This window comes from Trachurus trachurus (assembly GCF_905171665.1).
Source record: "Trachurus trachurus genome assembly, chromosome: 7".
NCBI lineage: Eukaryota > Metazoa > Chordata > Actinopteri > Carangiformes > Carangidae > Trachurus > Trachurus trachurus.
The window spans coordinates 17,923,550-17,942,217 of record NC_139901.1 but is presented as its reverse complement, the minus strand read 5'-3'; the positions used below and the strand labels follow the sequence as shown (position 1 = coordinate 17,942,217).

General features: G+C 41.2%; 1 protein-coding gene across 1 annotated transcript; it reads left to right on the top strand.

Annotated features, from left to right (window-relative positions):
- Positions 1 to 6,980: 6,980 nt before the first annotated feature.
- gpr157 (G protein-coupled receptor 157) lies at positions 6,981 to 13,951 on the top strand. Its single transcript, XM_083974955.1, has 4 exons — positions 6,981 to 8,460; positions 11,614 to 11,827; positions 12,361 to 12,555; positions 13,308 to 13,951. The coding sequence occupies exons 1-4, from the start codon at positions 8,078 to 8,080 to the stop codon at positions 13,509 to 13,511; spliced, it is 996 nt and encodes a 331-aa protein (XP_083831081.1). The 5' UTR covers positions 6,981 to 8,077; the 3' UTR covers positions 13,512 to 13,951.
- Positions 13,952 to 18,668: the final 4,717 nt, after the last annotated feature.

Here is an 18,668-nt window from a genome sequence, read left to right as displayed (position 1 = left end):
GTGCTGGTGCCCAGTTACAGCTTCTATAAACTATTCATTGTGCTGTGTTAAAGATTAAGTAGGACTGCTTACTAATAAGAGTATGAATGAATAGCAATGCTGTGGCTGAATTTAAGATATTAAATTCACTTTAATTTTGTCAGCTTCGACCAATAAAAACTGAGGTTTTAGGAATTAACCAAGAAAGACATACAACACTGTTTCCACCAGCTGAACAGAGGGTGACAGGGAGGGAAGAAGAAGTCACTGCCTGCGGGAAACTGGACTTCTTTATGATCTACAGCGAGCCAGTGCAATTCACAAATACTATCCTCCTTAACAAAATTTTCGCTCACTTGCCATCGGCTCTCACATCATGTCATCAACTCTGCTTTTGTTAAGAAATCTACTTAACTCTTTCATGCGCTGAGGCCTTCGAAGGCTGAGCTGTGCATGCTAACAGACTGAAGCAGGCTGAGTCATGCTGGGTCTTTTCTGGGTTTCCCCCCTTCTCTGATCCTCTGCTCCTCCCCCTCTGGTCTAGGAGCAGGCTCATACACCGGGTCCGGCTGCTGGTGGCGTGTTGGAACATGCCTTGACTTGTTGTGCTGACTGGGGGAAGCAGAGACAGCCTCAGAGAGAGTGAGGGAGAGTGAGAAGACACTCTTGATCAACAGTTTGCCAGAGTGAAGTGACCCACGCGCATGGGAGAGTCCCTGCATGCAGCACCGGTGGACAGACTCCTGTTGATGGCAACACGAGCTGGAGACGAGCGTGAATGGAGGAGCGCCCGCTGATGCCTCGCTGCTTGGTGAGTGTCAAAACTGTGTGTGAATATAAAGCCTCTGACATATAATATTACATCTGAGCATGTGTGTGAATGCCTAGATTAATTGTAACAGCACAGAGGAGAGCACAGAGCACACCTCTACTCCAGAAACACTAATTAATGCGGAGAAGTAGAAAAGATGGTCAAATGAGGCCTTCAGATCAGCTTATTAATAAGACCTTGAGGTTGATTGAAGCATAAATGGTCATTTGTGCAGCTCTCAGGGCTGTGAAAGCGTCCAAGCCGAGTCTTGATGCTAACATGATGCCATGGTAACAATATGAAAGGTTACACTCAAAACACACAGTTAGCAATCATGCAGTGGCCCAGTGACCTCCGCACCGACACAGCAACCACCGATGACCCTTGCATGAGTCTACGGGGACTCAGCGATCATTGTCTGACCAGATTCTGATCCTCAGGGAGGAGGATGGCTGATTTTGTTATTGTTTTCCACCAGGAGACACAGCAGGCCGCCTGTCCTTCCTGAAAAGCATGAGACCAAAGATAAAGAGCTCAGAGTTCCTCATTTCTCATAACTGATTTGTATCTGCTTAAACACAGTGCTGACTTGACTTTCTGTTCATAAGGCAAGCAACGCTGCCAGCAGACAAAAAGCGTCATTAGATTATACACTCTGTACACTGAGCAGCAGATAAAGACAACCTCAACTGTAGCAGACACACTGCCCACGGTGCGACACATGACCACAACATGTTACTGATTAGCTCCACCGTAAAGATTTGTTTGGGTTCTGTCAAAACTCAAATACATTAATCATTCAAGTGAGTCAAATGATAGTGATTTAGTGTCCTGCGCACTATGATCTGTGTATTTTACTTGTGTGTGGCCGAGAAAGCAGATAGTTACTGGGGCAACTCTGTTTTCTGGTAACCAGGGCTGGTGTGTGCTGTGTAAGACTCACAACCATTGAATTATTAACACACAGCAGTCTGACATACAACACTCATAAGTGTACACTGATAAGACCAATACACACTCCAAACTGACAGGAAAGGTAAAGATTAAATGTATTGACCTGGATTTTACCACTTATAATTCTACAACAAATTTAAATGCTTTTAAATTGATATTTTAGAATAAAAGCATCTGAAATTCAATATACGTAAAGACACAAAGCCTCCAGTGCCACCTATGTTATTGTGTGTGTATGTGTGTGTGTGTGTCTCATGTGTAGCACTGTTCAGAAACATGGCCTTACAGTAAATACTAATGTCATTGTTAGCCATAAGATGATAAGGTCTAGGGAATGGGAGCGCAGCAGGAAGGTATGACTGTTTGAGCACTGTTAGCTGACACTAGAACCAGAAAGACATGCACAGCGGAGACAAGCCAGGAGGGGCCGGTGCTGGTGATGCTGGGTAGAAGGGTGAGTTTGGGGGTTTTTCTTGGGGTTTTTTTCGACCTGAGGCCTGACAGCAGAAGTGTGTATAGGTCTAGTGTGGGTATGCACTCTATGAGTATATGAGTGTGTGTGCCTGATTGGGAAATCCACATTGTTGCTGTGGAGTCAGCTGAAAATGTCATGAACTATAGACTTACGGGGCTGCTGCTGTCGTAACAGCAGAGACTTATGGTAAAAACAAATGTCCCTTTGACAGAAACATTGCACTATGTGCACTGTCACATTACACAGCTGAAACCATTAATCTTTCTAATCCACGCTTGTAATTTTTCAAGTAACAGTAGTACAAAAAAACAAACAGAAATGATGATTCCTCTGATTTTCTTTTTTTCAAATTTACCATAGTAAACTTATTTTGACCTGAACGGACAAAAAAAAGAAAAAGAAAATTGTTTGCATCTCCTCACTTGTGACAGATTTTTAAAGATTTCAATGAAAAAAATCAGTGATTAATTGATGATTAAAATTATTATTAATTATCGGCCTAGAATTAACTACACAATGTGTCTGTAATGTACGTGGCTGTGAATAAGGCTGGTGCCTTGATACACCTGAAGGGTTCAGTACAATTAAATGCATTTGAATTCAATACGATTTTAATGCATACAACTTAAGTATATCAAAATGTAGATAACTGTTTTACTATTAAAAATTAATTATTGTATAAACTCAATCAAAATAAGAAAGATCAGATTAAAGATCATGTAAATAATCTAGCCACTGCAGCCACCAATATCTGAGTTAACGGTAAAGTAAAAGCTTTTTGTTGTATTATTAACTCAGAATCTGTAAAACTTTAACTTAAATATCATATTTACTGTCACTTTCATCATGCTTCCAGTGGAGCCAGTTGATTATTTGATTTTTTATTTTTATTAAATAATATAAAATCATTTTGATAATCAATTCATTATTGAATACATTTTTAGTTGCTGCTACTTTATTGTGGTGATTTTAATTTGTATTAAGTGACAGTGAAATAAATAATTAGAGTTATGAATCACTGAAGACACTTTTACTATTTTCTGATATCTTACGCAATTTTAAAACCACGAAAGAGCCCCTCATCTCCATGTCTCTCGAGCAGTTTATCCTATTTGTATCAGTGATCTAGCACTACCTGTTTTTACATGAATATCTGTAATTTCGCCCTATAATTTTCATATTAGTATAACCAGAAAGAACTGTCTAAATAAAGGTGTATTCAATACGGCTTAAACCCAACAAAAATATGCTCCTCTAGATCCCCGGCTAAAATAAATTGCAAAATTCATCCACACCTACACATTAATATTTGTCAACAAATGTCCTATTTTTGGCCAAAAGAACAGGAAGACAAAAATCTGTCTGCAGAGCTGGACCCAGCCTGAGGCCTGAAACATATTTGTGGACAGGTTTGTGAGTCGAGGCTCATTGCTGCTCCTGCTGCTGCTGTTTGCTGTGTGAAGCAGCGAGGCAGCCGCTCATTCATTTAGCAAACTGGGTGTTGTTTTCACTGGCATTCCTCAATCCTGTATTAGGGATTACATCAAGCCCTGAGCAGGAAGGAATTCCTGTCATCATGTGCTCAGCAAAGGCAGCGTCTGGCTCGCCACAAAGACACGAAGAGACACGGACACAGCTGTTTGGCAACTGAAAGCAGGTCAAGAGGCGTCTCTTTGTTTGTCTGCGGACATCACTTGTATCCATGTGTGTGAGGAGAAGGGCATGGGGCGGACAAATAATACACATTTAGTGTTGGTATCAGCAGGTACGCTGTCTCAAAAAGCATCGCAAACATCTTTCTTAGAAGCATCTCGGCTTCTTCTTTGACATCAGATTCGGTCAGGCACCAATCGAGCGAGGAATTTCCAGTTACACAACCAAATAAATGCGTCATGAAATTCAGCAAAAGCAGACATGGAGGGCCACAAATAGCCTCACTGCAGATTTCAACACTAAAGCTACACCAGACAGAGGACGTTCAGCCAACTGTAGTTTTTCCAAGCATCCCTCCCTCCCGACACCTCTCTGTCTCAGTCATGATTCCCCCTCGTCCCTCATTTGCTATCGAGTGCAGACCGCTCTCTAGTATCCATGTTGTCCTGTCAGCAAAGCATAGTCCACAGGGAGAGGACAGTATGGAATGGTCAGCCCACTCAAAATAGCACTGCAGCGAGCAAACACAAAGTGATAGCGAGGGGGGATTTTAGTTGTTGTCCCTTAGGAACACACACACACACACACACACACACACACACACACACACACACACAGGACCTTGCGCTGCATGGCGTTCATGTGAACCCAGAGACACACACAAATAGATGAGAGCTAAATCAAACAGAGCTTTTTGTTGCAAAATCATGAGTCATGGCAAGTCTATTCTTAGTTCGGGGGTGTTTGTGTTTGCCCAAGTTGTGTGCACTTAAAGTGATGCTGCACAAAAGGCTAGAGGAGTATCAAGGATCTGTTTGGGAACAAGCTTTGGGTCACTTCGGGCAGCACAGAGTACACTCATCAACGCACCAACGTTACATAAAGCTGAGGAAAGGTGGGGCAGAGAGCCTCGTAAAACCTTAATCTAAGATTTCTAACATGACGTTTTCATGGGAATGTATCTCACCATGAGCAGATGTTACTCAATCATTATTTCCTACTTCTCTTATAGAGCTTCCGGCTGTTGGCGCAGGACAACGCTGACCCCCAGGGGGGCTTCCTGTGTGAGGCCGATGCCGTCCAACAACCACCACCATGAAGCTGGGCATCAAAAGGTGTGTGAGTCCAGAGTGCCAGACTCTCAGGTGGGGAGAGCAGGGGCAAGAAGATCCTGCCGGAGAGAGAGAGAGAGAGAGAGAGAGAGAGAGAGAGGGCGGGAGGAGGGACGGATCTGTTGGACGGTGCGGGTGCTGTGGGTGTTTCTCTGGCAGTGTCTTAGCTGGTTGTTGTGAGGAGTGAGAACGAAGCAATCAGCAAGTATACTGCCGCAGAAATTCTTCGCAATAAGAGGCCCTGGGATCGCAGCCCGCCGGCGCAGGCGAGAAGAACCAGAGGAAAGGAAAAAAGAAAGACGCAAAATCAGCATTGTAGCAAACAAGAATGCTGCTGCTACTGTAAGTTTTTTGTTTTGTTTTTTGTTTTTTTAAACGTGCTGACACTGTAGATGTTAAGAACCGAGGACCTGACACTGAATTAATTGGAGATAGATCTACTGACAGCATGACCTCTGTCTACAATATTTACAATTGGATTAAAGCATCCCCACTTCTACTCTGTTTTCTACTTTTATGGCCCTTTGCTGCCATCTTGTGACTGAAAACAACTTCCCAGCATGCATTTGTTCATCAAACACTGCAGCAATTTGTAAAAACCTACATTATTTATATTTTTTCCATTAAAATCTCTCTGTTCCAAAAACATGGCTTGGCTTACTATGATTAGTGATTTCTCATGTTATTCCAAATGCATGTTCAAATTTATTTTTGCTTTGAATATATTTCTCTGCTTGCTGACACATTAATAGTGGATACAGTTCATCGCTAATTCATTTGTAGCAGCCTTACATTTATTTCATCTCTTACATTTTAACTGTAAAAAATAAATGAAGGAAGCAAATAAAAGTCACTTGAGGACTGATTCATTAATGTGCCTTGTTTGTTTTCTCAGTTCACATTCATTTTATAATCACTGAAAATGTGCGTTGTAGGTATAAACCACTTTTGAGTAAAACCTTGAAGACCCCTGAAAAAATGATGTTGCCATGTGAACACAGTAGACCTAATGAGAGCAGATGAGCCAAAATGGCCAGGTGCACACTAATTCAAGTTCTCACACAAACACAAACACACACAGATGACAACATCTGTGTGTGTGTATGTGTGTGTGTTAAGACTGCGTGTCTTGTGAAACTGATTGTTGGCTCTGGTTGATTCAGGTCGCAGCCTAAATGCAGATGTGTCTGCAGCAGCCTGCTGGAAGAAGACCAGCGTGCCACTGCATTGCTGTAAACAAAAAAAAAAGGAGGTTGCAGTTTTTCTGAGCTGCAGCGATGCAGAAGCGATGCAGAAGCAGTCAAGTGAAGTCCTGCTCTCAGACAAGGTCACAGCTTTATGCCGTTGAATCTTCCCACACCACAATCACACAAACACTGAATAATTAATGGCTACACAAAGCACGGAAGATAATCCTCATTACTCAAAAATGTCCCAACAACTTAATACTTCATTACAGGCCCGTGGGCTCGATGAACTGTTTGATAATGAGGAAATCGACTTTGATGCGCAATGTAACATCAGCCAAAATTTTTAATTAAATGTCTGTTTTTCACTCAAAAACTCCCTCATTACCTGAAACGCTGCGACGCTCCCTGTGAACTGTGGGTAACTGACTGTCTCAGCCCTACTGAGGAAAGATTACATGTTGGGTGCATGATGTAATGTCTTTCTGTGAGCTGCCCTTTAAAACTGATATTTCCACCCGTTTCAATCTGACCAGTATGCAATACAACACAGGGCTGGGGGACATGTGCTCAGGTGATGATGACCTTATTGTTTGACCTTATTGTGTAATACTACAAATTATTTAAATGTGAGTCAATTAATACAGAATGAATAAACACCAGTTGCTTGATTAATTTTTCCAATGACTTACAGCTTGGTGGTCTCAGTCTGGAGGATTTGACATCTTCTCCAGCAAACAGAGTCCTGGTCAAACAAAACAAGCAGACATTACCTCTGGCTCTCTTTAACCCTTTTCACTTTTTTTTTTTTAGTTATTTCACTAAGCAAACAATTATTCAACTAATCACAATGAATGGCACTGAATAAAAAATAATGAAAATATATGTTGGCTGCGGTCCTAAAAAACAAAAAACAAATTTCCTTTGTTAATTTTACTTTATTTACTCACTGATTTACCCTATTTGTGTTGTGATGACTTTAAGGGTTATGTTTTTGATCTTTGACCTTACTATTTGTTATCTTGCATTTTGTTAATCACTTTGTAACCATGTTGCACCATAAAGAAAATGCCTTGTTATTGCCAAGCCTGAATAAAGAACAACTACAATAATAATACTAATCAAATCATTATTAAGTTTATTAGATTTCATCAACGCTAACACTCTCTCTGCTCCTCCTCTCCAACCCAAGATGGCCATCCACCCGTTGACGTTTTCCTCGCCATTATGTGCTGCTCTGGATGGGAACTGTTGAGTCTTTTATGAAGAGGTGTAGACCTGCATAATTTGGAAAGTACCTGAAATAACCTCTGATGTGAATTGGCCCTATTTAAATAACATTGCCTTGACTAAACAGCAATAATAAAAGTGATAATAATAACACAGTTTGAAAGGACAGGTGACATAACAGGATCATCTCTTATAAATAGGCTGCACCATATCTGGAATGGGTTATTTAACATCTGCTTCTACGTGACAAACCCTAATGCAGCAGCTTTATTACTGCCACCACAACACAACAGTAAACATCATCATCAGAGCCAAATATAGACCCAAATGAGTTTGGCTGACTTGCAGCAGAGCAGACTGTGACTTCTGCTTTGGGTTCCGGGTTGTCGTCGTTTCGGGTGGGGGGGAGGGGTTTACCTCTGACAGAGAACTTGTGTGTGTTTACTCTTATACAACCCAAGTGAGTCAAAGTCATAAGGCTGGGCTCATGTTTTCACGTTAAGTCCTAGTAAGCTCCTATAACGCCCTACATGTCCAAAAACAACAACGACTAGTCCGTTTCCCAACACTGTCCTCCGACCCGATATGACCGAGTTCACGAGGTGACAACACCGACGGCTGCTACTGTTTCTGATCTGATCTGATCTGATCTGATCTGATCCCACCGAGCGATGCGATGGCGAGCGGCGGAGGAAACCACACCGTTGTTTACTTGTCGGAGCAGGTGGTCGTGTTGTTCTCCTGCGCGCTCTCCTTCGTGGGCTCGTCTCTCATCATCCTCACCTACATCGCGTGGTCCGACCTGCGGACGACCCCGAGGAGGCTGCTGGTTTACCTCTCGGTGTCGGACTGGCTCTCCGCCGTCTCCTACGCGTACGGGGTCTGGAGAGTTTCCCAGAGCGACTCGGTGGACTGCATCGTCCAGGGAGCCGTGTCCACCTTCGCCAACACCAGCTCCTTCTTCTGGACCGTGGCCATCGCCGTTTACCTCTACGTCTTCATCGTCAGGTCCAGCCAGAGAGTGGCCGACAGCCTGGAGCTCATTTTCCACCTTGTCAGGTAATATGACACAGACGCCGGATTTTTTTTTTTTTTTTTTTTTTTTTTTTTGCACCGGTGTTGAAGAAGGTTTTATGTTGAATTAAATGTATGAATTAAGTAGATTTGATGTAGATTATATAGCTAGCCTAATAAAACCTCGCCGATGCTGCACATGTGATATTTTACCTGGCGCCATGTAGGTGGACTGCTGCAGCATGTGGTGCTCTGCTCTGGAAGTTTGAAGCCGATGGTGAACATGGAGGTTAGGGACCGTCTCCAAAGTGTCTGCAGTGTGGCACTAAACACTCACACATCGTCTAACATTATCCTTATTCTTCGTTTCTACACGTTAACATTTTTTTACTTTTAATCACTGGGACATTACCTACCTACCTTTGGATTAAAAATCATACAATAGGGTCCAACTTTTTATGGTTCATGTTTTGTCTGAACCAAGTTGCACAACAGTTTCTGTCCTTCAGACAAACAAGGCTACTGTTTGTAGGCTACTTCTGCCACAGGGGTTAAACTATTTTTACTGTCTCAAAAAATCATTGTGAGTTAGAAAAACACTATGCCCCACATAATTAGAATACTTCTTCTTCAGTACCATTACAAGTTAAGGGTTCAGTTGCAAATGATTGACTGTGATTGTCTTTAACTTCTTATTGTTCTTTTGGTATTGATTATTTATGCAAACATTGGCACTTTTTTTCTTTTAAAATTGTTACATTTATTCTGTTTTATTTTTTCATTACCATTGATTTGAACTGTAGGCTATTGATTCCTGTATTTATGGACCATTTTAAATGAACATCCTCTTAGTGTGTTTCCCAAGGATTTGAATAAATAAATAAATGAATACATACATAATGTTTAAGCAGACCAGAGGGTCTTTTTCCTGTCAAATAGGCCAGTTACTGATGTCACCAAGCAGGCTGCCATGTGTCTTTCACTTGGCCTGATTGATGGTCGACCTCTCTGCAGAGGACCTGTGAAGCTCTGTAAGCGTTAGCTGGGTTCTTGCTCGTTTCTCTAAACAAGGTCTTGCCTGGTTAGTCTGGTTTTGGGCAAACAGCCAACTCAAGCTTTTTTCCATTTCATAATTTATTGGGGCCACTGTGCTCCTGGGAACACTCTGAGTTTTAGAAATAGTTTTATATACCTCTGTCCTGATCTGTGCTTCACCACAGCTCCATCACAGATGTCTGCAGACTGAAAGGCCCGTTTCTGGTTCTGACATCCAGTGTGAATTGTGGGACCTTGTGTTGTTTATGTACAGTCTGTTAGTCAGAGGGAGACACTAGTCAAGTTCTATGCACATGACAAGGATAATTTAAGAGAAATAAGATATATGTTGGGGGGCTCAGTAGATAAATTTCATCAAGGCACAGCAGCCATTTCTGACATTTATTAAAATAGAATTATGTTCTCTCCCATAACGTAACACGCACATTTTTGTAATTTGGTCTTTCATACTGACTGTATTCCTAGTATGTTGTGTTTTTGGAGAAAGGAAAAATAAAAACCAAGAAAAAGGTAAATTTAAGAGGAGGCTCAGTGTCCTGACCAGAATCTGGAGCCACAGCAGCAAGGTATTTGGAAATAGAAGAGTGAAACTAGAGGTAAAATGTCTGCAGCTATGGAGATGAGTATAATGCTGGCAGAATATACAACATTTATTTCAACCTTACATTTTCATTATTTTTGCTCTTTGTACGCTGTCACACTATTAATGTCAGAGAAAAAGCTTTTTAAAGGTGTGCAAATGTGTAAATCTAAATAGATCACATAATGCCTGAACACATTTAATATCATGCATGCCTTTTAGATAGGCTACTATTTTTATTTGGTACCTCACAGCATAGATAACTCTCAAGGGGGCAGTTGTCGGTCTGAGAAGTGAAGCTCACTTCTGCGTTCAAAAAACTGCAGTCCCCAGCTGCCTCTGGGGGCTGGTGTCAGAAAGCAGCATTCTCCATAGACCCCCATGTTAAAATCGCCGACTTTACATCCTCAATAAACATGATCAAAGCCTGGTGTCAGAACGTTTTTTGGTCTCAATCGATAGTTTCTACCCCCGCACACACTCTGAAGGCAGTTAAAAAAATTTTTTTAACTCTACCGTTTTACTATTATTAGGTTAAAATTCTCGCCAATTAGGGCACGGAAACGTTGAGTGACAGGTCAGGACAGGCCAGTGGGCGGGTTTTCGGCCGGTAAATCCAACGTGGCGCTGTTCAGGCCGCCATATTTGAGTCACAAAAATGACTCCCCAAAACCAATGGGTGACGTCACGGATGCTACGTCCATATTTTTTACAGTCTATGATAACTCTATTGGGTGGGGTCATATTAATACATACATCATCTGTGGTGGTGTGTGTGTGTGAGTGTGTGTGTATATATATATATTTATATATATATATATATATATATATATATATATATATATATATATATATATATATATATATATATATATATATATATATATATATATATTAGTAGGTTAGGGGTTAGAAAAAGGTCGTTAAAAGGTTCTGCAAGCTGTTTGTTGTATTGTGAGTTAGACTCAAATTTTGGTGAAGCAGCTCATGTGTTTGATCCTTTATGCTGGTTTTTCCTTCTTCGCATTAATGAGCTGTCCATGTTGATTGCGAGGATGTAAGGAGGGAGTTGTTTCGCTGTTGTAGCGCCGTATAATTGATCTATTTTTGGACACAGAACATTTTCACCCCTGGGTGCGCCTCACCGCGGCGTCGGTGGTTGTCGGTCTCTTTTTTTTTTGTTTTTGTGAATACTCAAGTGCTCAGTTGAAATGAAGCTCACACAGCAGAGCCATTCATGGAGGCTGCTATACACACACACACACACACACACACACACACACAACAACAACACTAATGTATGAAGAGAGGTACTGCTGTAGGGGAAACGACAAACTCTGCTTCTTAAAGTCCTGAATCCAGTTTATTTTGATAACTCACTCTGCATCCTGTGTTGTGTAAAAGCCTTAAGCACAAGATAATCACATGGTGTCACATGTCTTTTGCAATATTTGTGGGTGTTCAACCCACTAAAGATTTGCTTATGGAGATGTTTAAAAATAGAAGGTTTGACCTTTGAGGAAGTTGTATTCAGTCCCTCTGATCCCTGTGTCTTTATCCAGTTGGGGCATTCCTCTGATCATCACTGTTGCAGCCGTGTCATTGAACAAGATTGGCTATGACGCATCGGAGGTGTCCGTGGGTTGGTGTTGGGTCAGGATCCACGCTCCAGACCGGGTCCTGTGGATGCTGCTGACCGGGAAGATCTGGGAGTTCCTGGCTTACGTCACCCTCCCTGTCCTTTACATCCTGATCAAGAGGCACATCCACATCGCGGTGAGGCCCGAGTCAGGCCTGCACACTGACATCTCTACAATCTGCATCCGCAGCAGAATCATGCACATATTTTATTTTCATCCCTCCAAAGTTTAATTTTGCTTGTGTACATAATTCATTTCCTCACCCACAAAAAACCTTTCCAGAATTGATTGATTATATTTAATTATCCATATTAAATGAAGAATATTAAATAGCCTACATGTACATAAACAATTCATGAATATTTTACACTTCTCTCATCCATAACTAACACAACCCTCTGAGTTTCTGTGCCTCACTGGAAAGAAAAAAAAAAAAAAAGAAACTGTCAGAATTATTGAAATGATGTTAATAAGAGCACAGATAACGAAGATGAAAAAAACTACAGTGTTTTCATTTTTCTATACCACAGATCTGCCTCTAATAGCTGCCATTTTAAGTTATCCATTTTCTTCAATGACACGTTTCATTTTTCTTCTTCCATATTATTTGTGTTTCTGTGTCACATTTTTTCATGTTTGGTTTTGATCATCAACTCTGGTCTGACACAGCATGCTGCCCTGTCCGAGTACCGTCCCATTTTGGCCCCCAGGCCTGCAGCCAACTCCTTCTCCTCCATGGCTGATACGAAGCTCACACTTATTCCTGTCATCTTTATCATCCTGCGCATTTGGAGCACAGTGCGCTTCATACTGCTGTTAGCAGGCTCTACTGCCAGACAGAGCCCAGTGCTGGTCACGCTGCACGTGAGTGAGACATAAAGGTTCTTTTAGAGCAATGAACCCCAGTTTTGAGGACGTTTGCTGATCACCTTTAACATGATCTCTTATTCTACAGTTTACTTTATCTCTTACTAGTGCCACTTCCTGTAAATTGTGTCTGTTTATGAGCCATTTTGTGTGGATGACAGCTTAAATATGAATGTACTTGTGCTGTGTCATTGGTTTATGTTGCTAAAGTTAGGATGTGTGACTTTAATGCTGTTACGCATACATCATCAACATTTCACACCTGAGAAGTATCACAATAGTTTTTTTTAAATGTTTTTTAAAAAATGATGATAAAACCTGAATTAAGTAATACGTTTTATCACATATTGTCATAAGTCTTTTTTGTTGATAATGATGAAAAATAATTAAGTTAAAACAAAGAATTCAGTATCTATTCATCAAATAACAATTTCATTTATTAAAACTTCAGAAATTGTTGACAGTGATATTTAAAAAAAAATAAAGCGCAGTTAAAAAACAACATCACACAAAACACAACAGTCTGAACACAGTTAAAGACAAGTAGCTACATAAAAGCAAATAAACAGTTAATCGTAGTTTTAAACTGACCCAAAGTAACTATTGTGTGGAGTTTGAGTGTACATTGTAAAATCTTCCAGGTAGATACAGCTGAGAAAGAGCAACGATCAATAATCAGATCATTTAGGAGCATTTTATTCAAGTGTGTAATAATCCATCACCGCTGCTCCTCTGTTTGGTCTCCACAGGGAATTGGCAACACGTCTCAGGGAGCAGCCAACTGCATCATGTTTGTATTGTTCACCCAGCCCCTCCGCACACGCCTGTGCACTGCGCTCTGCTGCTGCTGCTCCAAGTGCCGAGCGGAGGTGCAGCGCTCAAACGACACCCGTCGTGGGCTGCTGGCGGGACAGGACACGTCCACACAGAGAGAAGAGGACAGCACCAGATGACCGACAGACGATACCTGATACCAGGTTGGAATATAAAGGAAGCGGTGTTTCGGCCGCTGCTTCACACTTAACCTCATGATGTCAAGTGCCTGTGGAGAGAGAGGGATGGAGAACGTGCAGGTGTGTGCACATGAGGATGAGGATGCCTGATTGTACGTCAGCATTTTGGCGAAGCCTATTGAATGTGTCATAAATTGCACATACAGGTCAATTTTGTACTGTAGTTTGATAAATGTGCTATACGTCAAACTTTAAATTGCCTGTTCACTTGAAGTTGATCTTTGTACAAGTTTTTGGTTTGCTGTTCGGTTTGCTGAAAATGATACACTCCATGAAGGACAGTTTTGTAGCTTTATTTTTGATGTACTGTCCAGACTCACTCACCGTTTGAGGTCGTCACTGTGAAATGAAAATTCAGTTTTCATCCTGTTGTGCTGAATATTTAAAGGAGCATTATCGCAAATACAGCAGTAATAGCATAAAATAAGCTGAAATATGCAAAAGATGGGTCGGGGGGAGCCATAACTAAATTTACAAAAAAAATCGCCAACAGTATAGTGTCCGTGGGGCAAATGCAGCATTTGTCTTTGTTATGATCCAAGCCGGCCCGGCGCTTGCTGCGTTCGCTTGCACTCGGAACTCGCAAATCCGACCTCCGAACCGGAAAAATGCAATAGTAAATAGTAATGTAGCAGTGTCAGGCTGCTTACAGTCACTGCATCGCTCCGTAGAACACTTTGTCTCCACGTCCCGTGTCTTTCTTCAGCTGTCCTCTCAGCGTTATTAAGGAGGAGGAAGTTGCAGTTGCTGTTGTTGTCATTGTTGTGGTTGTGCGCGACGTAGAGCTGCCGCTTCCACTAGCGAGTTTTCTTTTTCCCGCGATTGCACGTTCATTCAGCCTGGTGAGGGAGGAGGAGGGGGGAGGGAGAAGGAGGGGGGGGGGGGGGACTAAACGAGGCTGTTCTCTCTCTCTGACAGCTGCCCACTTGTTTATATCTGATAAACTCTGCCTGGCTCCATCTAGTGGCCGAATTAAGAATTTGGATTTGCGATAATGCTCCTTTAAGTTCTGTATTTATGCGTCTGTTTTATTCTCATTTTGGGTGATAAACACATTGTAGCTTTGTTCAAACTTTGTTGTTTTGCATTATTGTCTGAAAGATGTCAAGTATCGGATAAGCAGAGGAAGAAAAGGCTGCTAAAGATGGGATTTGACAAGTTTCTGTCACAGCTGCAGTCCTGTTAATGTTTTCACAGTCATGTTGATATATTTTGATTTCTGGATAGATTTTCACTTTAATATTCTGTGCTTTGTAACTTTGATGCCTTTCTATGACTTTGGTTATCACTACAATATGTAGTAGGCTAATTGAAATGATGTCAATGTTCAATACACTTTACTCGAAGTTGCATTGAAATATAACATTTAAAATTCTCAGAGAATTCGTCTTTTATTTCTCCAGATCTCCTCGGTCTTGATTAACATGGTAGTTTTTTTTTCCATGCTGTAACTGCAAAAGCACATAATCGTTCGATGCATCACCAAAATGAACACATCATCACTGTCATTGTGGTCAGGAGAACACATGAACTATCGTCACATGTCATCCTTCCTCCTCGCAACTCGAGCCTTTCGCATGAGCCTCACTTCTCTTTTGACCCCTTGCTGTTTTTGGCTCCCATCTGCCGGACTTAGCCACAGGCTGAATGCATACCAACAAGGAGGAATGAACCCACTGAACCACACAGGGCCTGCATGGGCAGCCTAACAACCCTAACACCACTTCCTATAGCTCCTTCTGCTCTTTTCAATATTGTGTCAAGATCCATTGAGTTTTAATGAGGCTGTCTCTGAGATGATGCGCTACATTGAAATAAGATTCATTACTGCTATGATTGTTGCCAAAGGTGAGGAAGGAGAGATTTCACCGTGTTGACAGTCAATTTTCTCTTATCCGCAAGTGATTATTGTTTGTTTGACTCAGAGGGCGAATTCCTATTCAGGGATTCTTGTGTCATGTTAAGTGGATTTATGGTTATTGAATGGCCTCTGTTGAATTAGTCAGTGCAGAAGTGGATGATGTTGTAGTAACAATCCTTATAGGCAGACTTTTCATTATGATGCAACAACACGAAAGAAGGATTAATGAATGGACCAATCAATAAGCAAAGTTAAGTAAGACCAAAGGGTCAAGAGGCCTCAAAGCAAAAAGCCTCTATTTCTGTTTGTCTGTTTCTTGCAGGAAAGCTACATAGTTGCGGAACTAAAAAGAGACATAAAACTACCAGAAAGAGGTGCCACACAAAAAAGGGAAGATGAACATTGACCAGCTACTAACTCAAAACTACTAGGCTATAAGAGATGCAGAATGATGACAAAGAGAGAAAATAACCATAAAGTGAAGCAGGAAAACTACTAAGTGGTGCAAAACTACTTCTCTGAGAGTTTACAGTGGGGAACACTTCATGTGCCTTTGCCCAGAGGCCCATTGTCTCACAGTCTGTTCATGATCAGCACGGTAGTCTTATGAGGACCTGGAGCTTGTTTCCATATATCAATTCCTGAACATGGGGACTTTATGCTGTTTATACAGAAAATATTAAAAGCAAAAGTACACAGTTTCCTTGAAACTAATTTTACCGCTGCTCTAAAGTAATAGGACACAGAGTAAAGTTCATTCTCTGAGGACCATCAGTAACAGTGACAGGACCCCGGATACCATGTCTGGGAAAATGGGGGAAGTGAGTCCTGTTTACGCTGATGACATCAAAAACGGCCGGTGAGCAGTTTTCCGTCCTTGAGGCCGGTAGGAGTCTCTCGTAGGCTGGATTTCCTGCAGGAATTAATCCATTGTGTCATTTCTGAGATTTGGCTGACATTGAAGTAACTGGAGCCGATAGAAACACTTAAAGGGTTTCTGTTCTCTCCTATGTTGGCTCCCTGCCCACTTAATTCATTACGGGAGAGAGAACCACAGGACTGGACCGTATAGTGCACGAGGTGACCATTCACCAGTCAAGTCAATGGACGCCTCTTTTTTTTTCAGCAACACGAGCTGTTCATTTGGCTGCATCAGTGTTTCAAGGAGCCAATTCTCAAACACATTGCCCGCAAGAAGTAATAGACAATAATGTCTGAGCTGCGGTAGGAACTTGGATTAGCAGTGACAGGACCATCTGATGTTTTCACCACCAGAGAAAACATCGGATGCACTACGAGCAATAATCAAGAGGTCTCTGGCTGGTTGCTCAGTTTGTGAATGAGTGGGCTAAGCAGTAGTTAGAGCATCTTCCTTATTCTTTGAGTGATGAGATGCTGTCAACGCCCACGACATTAGCTCCACCAGCTGTTTGCTGGCAATATTACTGCCACTGCATATTCTACTTTAAGCCCTATGTAGCTTTGGCCCTATGCAGAATTTCATTTGATCTTGTTCTTGAGTTGATTTTTGGATAATTTCTTGAATTCAAATTTTTTGGATTCCCAAATGTACCAGCCTACTTCATGATGAACAGTGTAAACTATATTAGGCAGGTATGTGACAGATTACAGTGTAGATTTTCAGTGATCATGTTTCCTGTGACAGCAAATGTCATAATGTGGTGAAGCATTTTAAATTATTTATTTGTTAAGTAGTCCTATTTGAGTTTTGAATGACCTAGTATCTTCTTATTCATTGGCCATATGTGGCATTGGCACAGTTTCAGTCAGTTGATTATCAGTCCACTCCTTTCAGACAGAAACATCTCAAATGACTGATATTACGGGGCAGATTTTATTCACTGAGTCTGTGCACTGGTTTTGTGCAGCTCTTGTGAAAAAAGTTGTATAAAGCCTATCAGCAATGAAGTTGTTGAAACTTATTGTAATGTGATGTAATATTGCTGGAAACTGTAGAGGCACTAGATCTTAACAAGGAAAAGGTATGTGAGCTAAAACATTTTTGATTTTATCTCGGCACAGTCCAGCAGTGAGTCCAACAATGGGGGAGCTATAAGTCGATGAAATACTTTTATGACGCCCCCCTCAAGATGGAGGATGATCCACAAATTTTTCCTTTAGCATCATATTTTAAACTTGGCCAATTACCAAATAGAGGACTGACATCTCCACCAGCTTCAGCTGCAGCCTTATTGTGCTTTAGTGACACCAAGCTCAAGTAACACAGTGGACATGGTCAGCATGTTTGCCATTAGCTTGTTAGCATTGTCACTGTGAGGATTTTACGGTGCTGAGCTGGCATTTAGCTCACAATCACAACACTGCTGAGCCGAAGCCCAGCCTCAGAGACTGTAGATCTTGTTGAATAATTAAAGTTAAACTGCACTTTGTACTGACACTGAACACGTGACATGTTCTTCTTCTCGTCTTCTCCTCCTTTAGAGGCTGAGATGCTAACACTAACATATCATCAGCTCCACTTACTCCCTTAGATTTTATTTAAAGATTCTCTCACATAAATTCATAACAGCAGGAAATGAAATCTGTTGAGACTATGGCGGAAACCACAGGTACAAACAACCCAGAATTTAAATTCCTGTGTCCCAGTTTACACTGTAATAATATCTGTCTCTGAATTAATGTTATCCTTTGATGGCAGAAGTCCCAGTTCCACACTGGATGCTTTCCCATGAGATGCCACATTGAATTCAATGTAGTATGATGACCCCGACTCACTCTTGTTTTACTAATCAATTGCTTTATTCAAATGCACCTAAGTCTGACATGGGTGCAAAAAGGAAATAATGTGTGAAAAAGAAGAAGGAAATGTTTGGACCAAAATTTATGTTTTACATCTCACTGCTCTGAATAGAAAATTATCATTTTAATGCTGAATCTAGTAAAAACAACCCTGGCAAGAAATTCTGCAAAACACTGCCAGTTGGGATTCCACTTCAACTGAATTAGTTTCTTTGGGTTGCATCTCTTTAATCTGTTTTTATCTTTGAAAATACAGAGTAGCCTATCATATTTTGTCAGGGGCTAAACTAGAAAGTAAAATACCTTTTTCCTTTTTTGTTGTCCCATGCTTTCAGCCCAGCAGTCAGAAGATGGACACAGGAGTTCACTGTGTCACAAGAAAAAAATTATATTATATTAAGAATATACAATAAATGAGAAGTAAAATAAATAAATAAATATAAGCACCAAATAGA